The 15,908-nt window shown below is 42.4% G+C and overlaps 1 protein-coding gene across 7 annotated transcripts in view; it reads right to left on the bottom strand.

Moving 5' to 3' along the window:
* The window catches only part of Creb5 (cAMP responsive element binding protein 5), a 401,200-nt gene that overhangs the window by 88,197 nt on the left and 297,095 nt on the right, over positions 1 to 15,908 (bottom strand). For all 7 annotated transcript variants that reach the window (XM_039108137.2, XM_039108135.2, XM_039108134.2 and 4 more), the window contains 2 exons: positions 5,855 to 5,981; positions 173 to 283 (listed from right to left, as the gene is read on the bottom strand). In XM_039108137.2, the coding sequence (XP_038964065.1) occupies positions 173 to 283; positions 5,855 to 5,981 (238 nt within the window). The remainder of the gene's footprint in view (positions 1 to 172; positions 284 to 5,854; positions 5,982 to 15,908) is intronic.

The raw sequence follows: 15,908 nt of genomic DNA, 5'->3' as shown, positions 1-15,908 counted from the left end.
CTGTAACAAATACATGGAAGATGAAGCCAATCTCTCACCCACCTTTCCAGAGAAATAGCTATTCACCAGAACCAAGACGAACACGCTCTCAACTGAGGTTTGGAATCAGAACAGAACTCAATGTTACTACCGCACACGATGTAAGGAAAGGACGGCTGAAGCTCCCACTTACCATTTTGGCTTCAGAATGCATGGGCTGAACCTGGGGAGAAGCACAGGGGTTGCTAAGGTTTGGACCTTGCATGCCCATGATGCTGGAGTTCACTGACATCTGCCTTTCCATCTAAGAAAGAGGAAAGTAACACAATTAGAAGGAGGAGGGCAGTGGAGGGTACAGACAAGGTTGTGACTTGCTTTGCTTTGCTTCAGGTCTGGGGAGGTCATGAAGCATTTCACTAAACAGCCAAGAAGACACAGGCTTGGTGTAGGGAATAATGCACTCTTGAACATTGAACGTGAGCACAGCACAGATTCTCCCAGTTCTGTGCACTCTGTAGAAGATTCACGATGCCAAGAAGGATCGCCTGGCCTGGCAGAAATCGCCAAAGAAAACCACCAAATGTTTCTGCTTCGCTACACACTTTAAACCACCACTAATCATATTTATTTTTTGTTGCTATAAAGAATGATAGGCATAGATGTTAAAAGATTATATAATATACCAAATAGTTACCTTAGAATGCCTTTAGCATTAGTTTATCTGAAATTTTATATAGTAAATATGAATCATTTGGCAATAAAAAATAAATTTAATTTTGAAGCATTTCTGTCCCCTGTAATGCTTCTTTGCTGGTACGGTGCATTAACCCGATCAGAATGACCCAGGGCATGGTGGCACACCATCATCACTACCCTGCTCAATACACACAGAGCAGCTGCCCCTAGCCTTTCTCTTGCTCTTAAGCTGGCCAAGATTCCACACAGCTGTAGTGTCAGGACCCCACAGCAGGCTTAGGCTTCTGCATCAGACAGAGAAGCTGGGGTGGGGACTGCACATCGCAGGTGAACAGTTTCACTTACAGGCCCTCTTACCAGCCTACCCCATTGTTTAGAATTAACAGCAGGACCAGACCTGAACAGCCGTCTGCATCCTCGGGGTGTTGACAACACTATCTGACATGCTATGGAATAAAGGTCTTTATCAATTTTAGAACTTTTGGGGCATTGGAACCTTAATTAATATGTGCATGAGATCTCGAAGGGCTGGAATCTATGTCTAAACATGAAACCCATTAATATTTCAGGTACTGCTTATACGAAAAAACCTGTAGTTACTATATTACATTGTAGTACTCTTGACCTCAAAAAGTTTCAGATTTTGAATTTACAGATTAATCAACTTGCATAGCAAAATTTCTGTGTCAGTGCAGAAAGAATGCATGTGATATTTTTTGTTAAGGAGAAAATTAATATTTTTCAAAAAAAAAACCCCAAACTTTCTGTTGGGGGCCACTTTATGCTTCGGTGTATTTCTACCAAAGGGTAGAAATGTGGTTAGAAATTTAGAGATATCCACACCCTATGTGGTTTTGGAAGGCAGAGTTTCTTATGGATGAAAGTTCAAAGTGGAGCGTGGAAACTTCCCCAAGGGGCAAGCTTGAGAGAGATCTCGAGTTAAATCGTTGTGGAAAGGTCGCTTAGGTCTCTGGGGTTCAGTGATGGTGATTTCTTCTGTATTGACCCCTGGCCCAAGCATCTGATTATTAGACTGTTCTGTGCAGTCCAGTGGTGCCAGCTAAAAGCTTTCTTCTGAGGTGGGTGTCCAGCTTTCTCTCAGCCTGGATCGGCTGACCTGTTATCCAGCAGGGGTCTGGGAAAGGTGTCAAGGTAATGAAGGCCAATTTCCCCAGGCCTTGATAATTCAGCAAAATAAATCATCCACTTCCACGTGCTCTAACTCTCCAGGAGGCAAACGTACTCTATTTTTAAATCATTTGAGTTGTGATAAAATATACTTAGCATAAAATTTACCATTTAACCCATTTTAAGTGCTCTTGAGTATCATTAAGAACATTTGCAGGCTGTAATTAAGTTGTGAAGAATTCAAGAAATGTGCCTTACTTAGAACTTTCACCCCGAGACTGAGCGATAAGGGGAATGGAGAAGCATTAGGCCTTTTATTCCAATGAGGACTCTCATAGAGAGGGGAATTAAAACCCAGGCGAGTTTGCCTTCCAGTGTCTAGAAGGATGAACTATTCCAGCTACACAGGAGTGGGAGCAGCCTGCTTGTGGCTGCCTGGTGAGGAGTCAGCAGTTCAGTTCATCTTTTTAAGTAGTTATGAGTGTTTCTACTCCATTACACAAAATACACGTTCTGAACGGGCTGCTTTCTGTATCTGTTAAAGAGAAAGTCTGTCAGGTAGACTATGAGCTAGCATCATTTCCAAACGAGCATCTTGGGCTTTGCTGTGCCAGCATCCTGCCTGCACTGTAACCCTAACTTTAAAGTGCTGATGGGAAGGAGAATGGTCTTGCTGAGTGCCCAGCAGTGGTTTCCCACCATGAGTAAATGATTTGAGCAAGGGTTAGGATGTAGCTCAGTGGCAGAACACGAAACATGAGGAGGCCCTGGCTCCCATCTCCAAGTGCATAAAAACACCCACATTAAGGGTTCCCTTCTCCTCTCACACTCGAGAGCAAGAGCTTACTAATCTTTTCTAATGAGAAATGGGTGTGCATTTTCCCAAATTACGAAAGCATTTGACTTTCGAGATGATAGGAAATCACTACTCAGAAAGTCCTTGAAGGCCACACTTGCCTTCTCTGTACCCTTAGTGTCTAATAGTTAGAATGGATGGATGGATGGATGGATGGATGGATGGATGGATGGATGGATGGATAGATGGATGGATAGATGGATGGATCAATGGATTGATGGACGGATGGATGGATGAATGGATGGATGGATGGATGGATAAATTATGTTCTTTGGATCTAGGCAACATGAATCATGAAACAGTTAATCAATCTCATCTTCACCAAAAGACAATCTCAACTTTGATGCCCAGGGTCTCAAGATTTCCCAGGGTCCCACTCTCAGGGAGGAAGCAGTCCTTGTCTGGAAGACAATGTCACAGTAGCACAGGAGTTGGTAACAGGACTGAGGAAGGTGAACCTAGATTTCTAGGGCCTGAGGATCCTAAGAATAATTTCTTTGAGATTTGATTTTAGCTTTTATGAGCAGCTTTACATCCCTGAAGCTCAGTACCATTGATATTTTAAGTCAAATAATTCTATGTCGAGTGACCTGTATACTGTGAGGTCTTTAACAGCATCCTCAGCTCCTACTCATAAACACCACACTTCCTTTTCCATCTGTCCTATGACAGCCAACAGATATTATCTAATATTCCCTGAGGGGCAAAAATCACCCTCCTTCCCTCACTGAGACTGTCTGCTCTGAGATGACACTGCTGTCATGAGTGCTGTGCCCTGCTCTGGATGATGGTTTGGGAACTTCTGCAGGGGCCACGTTTCTGACTTTTTGTCTATACTGGGTCCTCATTCACCTAAATCTTTTGCTTTCAGGATAGAAATCTTTTAAGATAGAAACTTTCTCAGTGGGTTAAGCTGTATGCTAAGATAAAGTAGAAAATGGACTAATTTTTGGGGGGCTTCCAGCTCCCACCTCATTCCTAGAAATGACAGCTTAACTATAGAAATAAAAGACCCTTGGAAAGAATGTTATTTTGGGCAAGTAGGGCATAAAAGCTGAGCGAAGACTGCTTGTGGTCGAAATCTCCACAATTAATTGAAATGAACAAAACCAGGGATTTATGGGTTAATAGTGCTATCCTCCTCTGTCAGCCAGTCTAGTAAGAACAAGGAGCTCCTTCGTCCATCCTCTAGCTCAAGTTTGCAAGATGCCTCCAGCCTGGATCAGTGAGCATGTGTAGTGGGCAGGTCCATTTGTCTAAACTGAGTCCACATGATCTTCATTTCCTCAGCCTACTTCACAGATAACTGGGCCAATCGCTCAATAGAGAATAATCTGAGCTCCTTGGTGTGAGGTGAGGTGTGGGTTCCACTCACAACCTTCACCCATTCTTGTGTCACATCAGACATCAAGTCTTCACAAGTGTTCACCCTCTGACCTCTCATCTGTCAGTGAGCTTTCCAGATATTACAGGACTGAATCCCCACGGGATTACCATGAGAACAAGGAGAAGCAACCAGGTTGGCAAACCTGTAAGATGCTAAAATGTTCATGTTTCTAGATGTATTTAATGTATATAAGTACACTGTAGCTGTCTTCAGACACACCAGAAGAGGGCATCAGATCGCATTACAGATGGTTGCGAGCCACCACCATGTGGTTGCTGGGAATTGAACTCAGGACCTCTGGAAGAGCAGTCAGCACTCTTAACCTCTAAGCCATCTCTCCAGCCCTAAAATGTTCATGCATAGTGTGTTGTGGAGAGTTGCTAACTGGGTTGTCCTACTGCTTCTAGGGCTTTCAAAAGTCCCCACAATCCCGTCCTTCAGAACATGATGCCAGGAACAATTAGGAAAGGGAGAATGCCCTAAAGAAGGAGAGCAAGATTTCTGCTGCACTCCCGCTCCCCATATTGTCAGAGGGGAGCAGCGTGTATAATATGCTAATCAAGAGTGGAGACTCTAAGGTCAGGTGTAATGGTGCATACCCCCTAGCACTAGGAGACAGGGATGAGTTCAAAGCCATACTGAACGGTATAGTAAGACCCTATTTTAAACAAAAAATCATTAAGTCAGGAGTCCGACTACTTGGCTCTATCATCTACCAGATATACATCCTTAGCCAGGAAAAGGAGTCCTATGAGGCCCCATTTTTTTCATCTGTGACGTCAGTATACAGTATGTACCTCAGTGGTTTGCTGTGAGTGAAAGGAGGATGTGTTTATCATTTTGTAGTTCAGAGAGCAGACTGTGGAGCCAGGATTTCTGAGTTCAAATTCCAGTTGCTCTGCTTCTGGCCTAACTTCCTTCTCTCAAAAGATGGGGACCGTCATAGACCTCCCTGGAGCACTGTTCCCTGTGCTGACCGTGTGCTTGCAAACTGACCAGCATATAGCGATCACTCAGTAAGGGCTGCCATTTATAGAACACGATGTGCATACATCCAGACTCCCAGCTACTATTTGTAATCACTGTAATTAATGCCCTGGGTTGTGCCTAGAATTGTCACTGCCCATTTGATGACCTGTATACAATTCAAGATGGGGGACAGGGGACTGCAGTCATCCATTAATCCCTCTGGAATTAGCACTAGAACACCAGTCTCTGCTTTGAGGCCAAAATCTGTGACTGCTCAAGTCCTTCATACTAGCCAGCGCAGTATTTGCATATATTTGCATATCCCTCCCATTGATTCTGTATCATCTTTATCTTACCTAATACAATAATATTGCTCTGTAAAAACTTGTTAAACCACATTGTTTTGAAATAATAACAAGGATAAAGTCTGCACATGCTGAGAAAATACGTGTTTGGGTTTTTTTTTTTTTTTTAAACAATATTTTCAGTCCCTGGTTGGCTAAATTGTGGGTGGGGCATCATAGACAGAGCACTAACTATAGCTATAAAACTATATCTTCCTGAACAAATTCCATTCCGTAGATGTGGCAGGTCATTTGCCACCAACAGGTGGAATAGTCCCTGCCCCACAGCAAGGCCCCAAAGGGCAGGAAAATGCCTCAGGTTAGCTCCCCCCCCCCCCCCCCCGTACCCTATGCAACCTGGCCCACAGCTCAAACGCACTCAGAGAGCTGCCTTCTTCCCAGGCAGCTCAGATCTCAGCTCCTACTTTCCTCCCTGGGACTTCAGGCCTAGTGGGAAATCACTTCAATCTCTCCCCTCCCCGACAAAATGCTTACAGGCATCAAGACGGCAGAAGATCCCGGCATGGTGGGGTTGGGCAGGGTTCCAGGCATGGAGGCTGGCATGGGCTGTCTCTGTCTGTTGTGGAGATGGAGCAGAGATGATAGAGAGCCTGGGACAGGCCTGGGGACAAAGAGAAAAGAAACACATTATTCCTGATGGCCTAGGTCTGTTACCCAGCTTCCAAAACCAATGGGGACACCAACATCACAGGCCACCAGATCGGATCCTCTGATGTGAGAGCCACATAATTGAGGATATTAGGGAAATAATAACAAATAAAATACATGCCTGGCTTCCTTTGCTGCTTCCTCGTTAATACATCAAATTCTACTTCATTTCCTGACCTGTTATCTAACTGATATTCAGTGGAAACCTGCTGGGGTGTCTCCAATAGCTTCTGCTTCTGAGGAAGAAAGTCTGCAGTGGAAACGCCCAGTTTACTCCAGTCTCAGCTCCAGAGAGAGGGTCTTAGTGTTGAGCATCTAGGTACACTGGTATGTTAGCCCACACCTTTGCCCTGAAGCCTGCCTGGCTTTACTCTGGGTCCATGGTCATTCTACATTTACAGAGTAAACTCCACTCACGTACTCCTGGCAGAAATACATTTTGACATTTTTCTTTGTAGTTCTACTATGAGTGGAAAAACACAAAGTCAGGACACAAACAAATGCAGCTGGGCCATGGGGCTTGGCACTGAGCTCAGCATTTCATAGGCTAAGTCCAGAGTTCACCCCCTATTAGCAATCTCCCATTTCATAATAATGTGAGGTGTTAGGCCGTTTGACAGAAATTGATTTGGGTCTGATCTGCAGGATTTGAGTGAGCATTTCCCAAGGGAATGCATAGTTTGAAATTTTACTTCAACTTGCCAGGAAAAAAAAATTAAGGGCCTGAAATTGATTTAATGAGCCAAGAAATGTGGAGTTGAGGGAAATGGGAATTATTTGTGTTTATTAAAAATGGCAAACAAGTAACTTTGTGGATGGATTCTCAACCTCCTTGTGCTTCTCCTCTATGGAGTTGGATAAACATTAAACCACAAAATTAAAGTAAATGGCAGACAGACAAACAAATGACAAAATCCCTGGGTCCTCTATATTCAACAGCCTAAACCTGTAGGTTCCACTTCCCGAATCAGTGAAATTTCTAAAGATAATGAAACATGTGACCTCTCGTGCCAAAAGCTGGGTAAGACTACAGCTAGAGGGGTTCTGTGTAGGCCACCGCCTTCCTTCAACACGGAATACCCTGGCCTGTCCACAGCCTCATGACAGCACAAGGCTCTGGCTAGAGTTTAGTCAATCACAACCAAGTTAGAACTTCAGCCTAGCAGCATAGCCCAGTCCAGAGCACCATGGGTCTGTCTAGAACCCCAGCAGAGCACCACAGCATGGTCCAGAGCACTGGAGAGCATCGTGGTACATTAGAGCCCCAACAGAGTACCCAGACCAGAATCCCACTGCAACATCGAGGTACTGTGTGGAGCTGTCAGAGTGAGAACAGGCCAGTTCAGAGTCATAGCAGTGGAAGGAGCTATTCCGCCATAAAGTTCTGATGACTCAAAGAGAATTGGGGGCTGAGATGGGCCAAGAATGGCAGCATACTCTTCTTTCACAATACTGTTGCAATTCCAAAGAAGTTTATGTTTTCCCCGGTTTTTGCCCAAGAGCTTTCTTTGAAAATAGAGCTATCTTATCACAACTACAGGCATCCTGGAAGCATTAGTCACCAATTAGTCAAGATTGATGTGCTCAGGAAGGTGCATGTATGAAAACATAAAAGAATACAAAACATGTCACAGAGATTGGGTGGACATAAAGGCCTGCACTCATAGTGTGTGTGTGAATAAAATAAGTAGGCTAGCCTAGGAAGTTTACAACAATGGGGTGAGTCATTGCAAATGAACCAATAAGACGCTTTCTTAACATGTGCGCTGGAAACCTTTGCAGAAAGAACTGACCGCTGGGACTGGATTGGAAGGGAAGGTCCTTGGGCTTGCACAGTTTCATCAGGCACTGGGGGCCAGCTGACCCAAAATACCATAGTGGTTCTCCACCTGTGGATCACAACCCCTTTGGGGGTTAAACAACTCTTTCATGGGGGTCTCTTAAGATTATATTTACATTATAATTCACAACAGTAGCAAAATTACAGTTGTGAAGTAGCAGCAAAAATAATGTCGTGGTTGGGGGTCACCACAACAATTTAATGCAGTTTGAAGATTGAGAACCACTGCTGTAGGAGGCTGTGACTTTACTATGTCTCAAAGTCTCTTTTGAGGTGGGTTACACAATCTGAGAAACATAGAATGGGACTCAGTTAACAAACAACACTTGTTTAGAGCCCCCCCCCCCCCATGTTGGCATGTGCCTGGGAACTTTGCTGAAAAGAGTTGTGTGTAGAACAGATATTGAGGGGTGGAGAGGTTCTCAGTGACTGAGAGCATCCGCTGTTCTTACAGGGGAGCCTGGTTTAATTCCCAGTGCTCACACAACCGCTCACATCCATCTGCAGTCCAGGCCCAGGGCATCTGATGCCCTCTATTGGTTTCCTTGGGCCGCAGGTACAAGTGTGGTGCCCATATATACATGAAGGCAAAACATTCTTACACATAAAGTTAAAAACATTGAAAAACAATTCATTAATAGCTCCCTCATGCTAAAGTTCATTATCTGAATTATAGTTTCATAAGCAGCAACATTCACTGAGAACAGCTCTCCTCAGAACTATTCAGCCAGCTATCCCCATCCAAATAGATGTCCATGCAAACACGTCTACACATGTGTGACATCATCTTTTGCCACGTATTGGTCAGCAGAGGGAAGCTGTAAGTGCAGTTCAAAGAGAACAAAAACTTTTGAGACAGCCGAAATCCTTTCTCCGTGTGACATCAGTAACATAATGTAAGATCATGCTCACGACCAAAGGGCAACATGAATAGTACCATCATTTGCTTTCTCTTTCTAACTTGATATGTTAAAAAATGGCCTTGGTGAACAAATTTTATTGACATGTTATTTTTTAAAGGAGAAACCCAATTAAACAAGCCAATGGATATTGAATGGAAATGTCAAAGCAATTCAATTTAAAATGAGTTTTTACTCTTTTCCAAGGACTGGAAACTCCCAAGTGAATTGAAGCACTAGGGAATGGAAGACTTCATTTAATCCAATAATTAGGTTAGTTATTTCCACACCCTGCATAGATCTACTAGATTTTAAAATATCAAATATTTCCTCTTCACTTAAGAAATCCTTCCAGGGGACCTGGCTCCCTCTGGATTAGAAGAGTTTCCAAGTGATGCCAATCAGGCCAATTAGCCATGTTCACTTGGAAGGAATTATGACTACCTAGGATCCCTGTATGCTTGAACTCTAAATAATTTCCATGTTATTGTTTGCATAGATTCTGTAAATTAGTTTCCTAAGCCTTTCTACGGAACCAACAGAGTTTTCTGGGTTCCTTGCTTGGACTTTTAAAACTACAAGTGGTAAAATGTAAGATCCGTATTTGGTCATCATGGCTTACAGAAAAGACCAGGGCTGGGAGAGTGGCTCAGTGACATTGTGTGCCTCGTATATAGAGAACCTAAGTTGTGTTGTGCCCAGCAAACAAACAAGCAAGCACCAAGTAAACATAGGAAGAATTGTCCTCATCAGTAGGTCCAAAGAGACCATGGAAGTGTCAGAGATAGTCACACCACTGAAGCCAGAGTGGCAATGTAATACCTGAGTGCATCATCTCCTTCCTTTTGTGTGTATTGAGGTTTTTTAATCTATAGTAATCTCGTGTAAAATTTTGTATGCTTCTCTCAGTGTTTTCAAGTAATCTTCAAAATACCCCGGTGTCATGTAACTTGAAGCAATGCAGTATGGTAGGTAGGTTCATACTAGTCCCCCTTGCACTTGGGAGTAAACTACATTCAGATATATTTCTCCTTTGCCCACGGTTACACGCATCACGCAAGGGAGCACAGCTTTCCTCATCTCGCACTTCCATGACTCCCATAACTAAGTTCTTATCGATTTTTATGATAAAATAAATTCACGGTCTATTTCTCTTGATGATCACCCCACTCCCTGAACAAACCACTAAGTAGTAAGATTTCAGAATACTGCTAATACGAGAAATCATTCATCCGTGTGAAATTCTATTTTCTCTTTGAAAGAAAGAACAAAAGTAAATAAATGAAAAACCTTTCCAACAACACATCAATTAGATCCTGAAAATCAGATGGCAAAATAGCAGGAATGTTATGAAAACACATCCCGACAGTCTTTCCTCTAGTGCAGGCTTGTTGCCATGAGCTAGTAATTCCAGACTTTGAGCAAGCTGAGCCTCTTTTTTAATAACCGTATGCCTCTAGGTAAAGTATTTCTACTAAAAATTATTGAGGCATGGAACAAGGTAAATGTGTGAGCTCATGTTGGATTGTTCAATTACTGAACTGAGGCCGCATTAAGAGTTTTCCAACTTGACAGATTACCCTTCTCTATACACTTGTATAAACATACCGCTTACGGCTGAAATCCATGTAAGCTTTTCTTTCAATTAAAATGTCAAGTGTGACAGACTGTGTTTTCACTGTCCTTAGCAGAAGGATAGGTGCCACAGCAAGAGGTTTCATGTCCTCGTTTTTCTCCCAAAGGATGTTTGCCAGGCCTGGGGTGTCTGAACAGTCTTCCTTGCCCCAAGTTGTCTCGTTTTATCAGTCTAGCTATGGGCCAGGCCTTGTGTCTGTGAGATCTAAAGATGGGCTGTAAACTGATCTCTTTCCCGGTCCCTCCGGTGATCCATGGTACCCTGAAATTGCTTCTAGACTATCAGGACACATAGATCTGCTACGGTGGCAAAGCAAAGAGGCTTTGAAACAGACAAAGATACAGACACAAATTAACTGAGAAAAGCAGATTAATTCTAGCACGGAAAGAAGGCCACAGTGATGGACATCACCTGAGCAATGTGAGAAATAATCACGTAAGGACTTGGTAGGATGCAGGCGTCAGAGGAAGAATGCGGAAAAATAAGTGTTGGGCAGGAAACAGATTCAGGCACCAAGCTGGAAAAAAGTCCCTGAACTTCTGACTGCCCCATTCCATCTGCCTCCTGTATGAAGATAGAGCCTGGGCTGTGTCAAAAGCCCTCAGAATGCTAAGACCCAGAATATGGGACATGACAAGGGAGAAGTTCCATTGTTATGAAAGTGCTGTTCCCAAACGCTGCTTTGTACACAGTGCCTCATTGTGTACCTGGTATAAAGTAGGTGGTTAATGTCTATAGTCAAAGACACTGAGACAGTCTAGAATCTGGTTCTTAATGCCAATATTGCTTGAGAAAGTTGACGAACTCCTTCGTAGCCTCAGAAGATAGCACTACAAAAGTCTTTTCTTACAGCCATGCTTCTTTCTCACTCCTATCTAACACTATTACACACATACCCCCCCACACCATACCCCACATACACATACCACACACACCACACACATACCACACACACACACACACACACACACACACACACACACACACACACAGAGAGAGAGAGAGAGAGAGAGAGAGAGAGAGAGAGAGAGAAGCCATGGTTGCCCAGGGTATTTGTTATTTGCCTCTGATATTAAAGGTTATTCCTTAAACCAAGTATTGTGAACTACACTGGCAAGCTATTTTTTACATAAAAGAAGGAGTGTAAAATTCTGAAGAAGACAATATAGATCTTCATACTTTTAAATCAGAAGAAGGGCTTTCTAATGTGAAGTATGTATCTGCCCTTCTCCTGTGAAATAGAAAATTTAAATTTTCAGTCTTGCAAAGAAGGCTAATTGTCCAGATCATCAAGCAGAAGACAAAATATGAATTCCCTCCATGGGTAATAATTTCACTGTATAGCATGTGGTAAAGAACATAAGTTCAGTATGTAGGCTGGTCAGACAGAAAACTAGTCTCTGGAGGATATTAGTTGTATGATACAGAGAAAATTACTTTGTCTCTCAGTGGAAAAAGGATAGTCTAGTTTATTTTTCTGTTACTGTGATAAAATATTATGATCAAAATTTGAGGAGAAAGGGGTTTATTTCTACTTATTCCCAGGCCATAGTCCATTATGGAGGAAAGTCAGGGCACGAACATAAGCAGACAAAAGCCGAGGCAAGTATGTAGGAGCACTGTTTATTGTTTTGTCCACTAGTTCCTTCTCACCTAGCTTTCTTTTACAGACCAGAACCCCTGTCTAGAGAAGGTATTGCCCATAGGGAGCTGGGCCTTCTCACATCAATTAGAAATCAAGAGAATGCCTCATAGACATGCCAACTGGCCAGTCTGATCAAGGCAATCTGAAGTTGAAACTCTCCCAGATAACTCAGAACTGTAGTTGTTCGAGTTAGTTCTAGGACAGAAATTGGTACTACCAGGAGTGGGGTGTAAATGTGATAAACCTGATCTTAGAGTTTTGGGGGATATTTATGAAAGTATTTAGAACTCAGAACTGGAGAAGAACACTGCATACTCAGAGCTTGAAGAGCATTTTTTTTTAAACTTAGAAATGGAGAATGTTGAGAGAGATGGATCCGGTAGAGATTCAGCTTGTGAAGTTTCAGATGAAGGAAAGACTTTATTGAGGCTGTTTGTGAGGTACAGAACTAAGAATCTGTGGTTTCTGGTCAGCTGAAGCTGAAGAATTGGTTGTAAGTATTAAGAGACCAGTACTACTGAAATGAAACCTTTGCCTTCCAGGGACAATGGATGCTGATTAGCTGAGGCAACAATCACCATCAAGGTGAAATCTTTTGGGAAGTATTTCCTCAAGGCCAATAACAGAGTAAATTAACTCAGCAGTGAAAGGTAAGGGCAAGCCAACAAAAGATGAATAATTTCCTTTCTGCTCTGCCTTTTAAAATCTGTGCTGTGACTAGAAGGTTCAACCCACATGTGGAGTGGTTCTTCCCACATAAATTTAGCAATCAGTGTAACTCCCTAGCTCTGAATACCTGGCTAGGTAATAATAATTTAATACAAATTGACATTAAAATCAACCATCACACGTGGGTTGATAATAAAATTTACTCATGGTGTTTAATGAATTCCCGCATGATAATATATTACATATACTGAATAATAAAAATAGTGTTATTATTTCTCTTATTATTCTAAAGCACTGATCAAATGACAGATTAAATATAGCTGTCTTAATTTAAGTTTCTGTTGCTGTGTTTAAACACCATGACTTGGTGAGGAGGTTTATTTTTGCTCACAGGTTACAATTGATTACCAGAAGCCTAGGCAGGAAACTGGTGGCAGGAACTGAAGTAGAACCATAGAGGAACGTTGCTTACTGGATTGCTCCTCCTGACTTTCTCATCATGCTTTCCTTTATAACCCAGGTCCACCTGCCCAGGTGCTGCCACTGTTTCCAGTGACCTGGGCCCTCCCACATCAGTCAGGCTTACTCACTGGTCAACCTTATGGAGACATTTTCTTGACTGAAGTTCCCTTTTTTTCACTTGGACCAAGACTACCCAGGACAACCATATTTCTGTCAATGAGCTGTGATTTAAAATTGAGATCTTAAAGACCAACAATCTTTAGCTTTAATTAAGGTACTATAGCAACATACAATGTTCAGCATTTCCTGCATATCTATGTCTTTAATGATCCACCAGCTACAGGTTTCCAAGCCCTTCTACAGAAGAAAAGAGACCCTTCTCACTCATAACTTTAGAGAATTGCAGAATGACATCACACTGTTTCTTAGAAAAGCCTCTTGCAAATATTTCCTCAAATGGAACCAAACTATTTCCCCAGAGATCAGTCCTTGGTGTCTTGCTTTTCTTGACAAAAGCCAACAGAAGCAATCATTGAGAAAATAAGAAAGCTGTCTAACCCGTATTAAAAAAAATTATATAATTAGTGCTCAATTAAAAAGTATGAGAGAGAATGAATTATCCTGTTACCTATAACTCTTTTGAGCGAGCTCACACTTCATTATGTCTCACCATTGAGATCCTAAAGACAGATAGGAAATACAATAAGATTTCTGCCTTTGAAAAACGGGACAAGGACGTTCATATTTAGTCCTAGGAAAGGCAGCTTCAAGTGAAGCATGTAGCCTCCTTTTCCAAGATGGCTTAGTTTCAAGCAAGAGCCTTTGCTGATAAACAGCTGCTCCTGCCTGCAATGCCTCTCACTCTCTCTTCTCTTAGTTAAATAGATATTCAGGAGTTTAACCAGAGAGCTCTAACTTTGGATATATATCCTATTTTCTGCCTCATCCAAAACCTTCATCTTTCATTAAAAAAAAAAAGTCAAAAAGCAATTGTCAACAGCACTGCTGTGGAGCTTGCCAGGGTTCCTGTGAGTTCATCTCTCTGTAACAGAACAACCTTCTAAGGCGTTCTCCCCACCCCCACAACCCTTCACACACACACACACACACACACACACACACACACACACACACACACACACACACACACACACCCTCCATGGCTTTGCTGTCTGTTACCTGTAATCCTGAGCCTTTGCTCCATTCCAGGTAGTTCATCTATATATTCCTTCTAACCACAGACCTCTAACCTGAGCCGTTCTCATTGTCTTTCCTGGGCAATTCCATCAGGTTGGGGCTCTCAAGACTCCCTATATTTTTCATGATAGTATGTATTGATACTTAATCAGCCAATAAATTGATCCACCAGTCACCCATCAATGATAAAGTAATAAATGAATATATTTCCAGATACTGTATATTCCCTTTCAGTGAGAGAAATGCTTCAGCTTCTTAGGCCATTGATATAAAAATTGTTTACTGGTTTCCCTTTGGGAGCTAGTGCATGTCCTGTCGTCTCTTAGAGTTTACTATCTTAGCTTTACCATCACAATTCATCAATGATAAAAAAAAAGTGATTTTTAAAAAGCAAAGCTGGGTCTGTCACTTGGGTTTACAATGTCTTCCTAACAAGGCATGGCCCTCCTTGGGGCCTACTGAAGTAGGGGTAAAGACAAGAAGGAGAATCTTTCCTTGCCATTATCCCTAAATATAAATAACAATAAGTTTCTTCGGTCAGAGAGTTTGTTTGTCTTATCTATTAAAGCAGATGCTTCTGAACTTTTAGGTGGTGCAGGACACATGGTAAGTAGGTCTTTCGCAAACACTTCTGGAATCAGTGAAAGCGTAGCCACATAGGATCTTATCTACTGGCAACGGCCATTGCAGTACAGCATTCAATCATCTTTGAGAAAATTTGAGAAAACTACAACCGAATCGAAGCCATAAGTCGAACTCCAGCTTTCACCAACAGACCCACACAAGCCATCTCTGCTCTTTTGTTTTGGTTCTAGGGATTAAGCATAGAATCTCGTGTGGGCTGGGCCAGTTCTGGTCTATATGTACCTTTCACTCATGCCCCTTAAGTTAAACTCAAGCTATCGATGAGTCTTAGATCCATTTGGTTTTATATCAACTAAGCCAATTGTCATTTCAAGTGCTATTTTAGGCATTTCAGAAGGCCAAGACCGGTTCCTCATTCATGTCTCCAATTTATAGAATGCTCCTAGTTGGATGCATGACTGACCTTAGGGTTATCCAACACAGTGCCCCAAGCTCGGTTCCCTGGGGTACCAGTTACCCCACACTGCTGTCACCACTGCCAGGAGTGTCTGAAACCCAGTTCACCACACAGGTTCAGTCTAGGCCTCTGTATTTATCAATCAGATACTACCGCTGCCTATATTTTATAGACACAGTATCTGATGTCTTAGAAACTATAACGTCTTTCTCTTTAAGTGAAGACCTGGCTGTAAGAAGCCAATGGTAGTTAAAAAAAAATGCAACCAGCAATCTGCATCCTGCTGGGGCCTTTGAGGGTTTTATAGCAGATGCCCCTGGATCACTGCAGAGGGGGTTTACTATAGCTCTCATGCACTTTAAGCAAAAGGAGGAGTAATAGGAGGAGAAACCCAAGTTTATGGCCATTCTGTTAAGACTATTAAATCATTTTTTCCCTCCTGGTTCCTTTAATGACTGATTTCTGCACCATTAATCTGAATCAGTCCTGC

Source organism: Rattus norvegicus, chromosome 4 (assembly GCF_036323735.1).
Source record: "Rattus norvegicus strain BN/NHsdMcwi chromosome 4, GRCr8, whole genome shotgun sequence".
NCBI lineage: Eukaryota > Metazoa > Chordata > Mammalia > Rodentia > Muridae > Rattus > Rattus norvegicus.
This window is presented reverse-complemented; position numbering and strand designations above follow the sequence as displayed.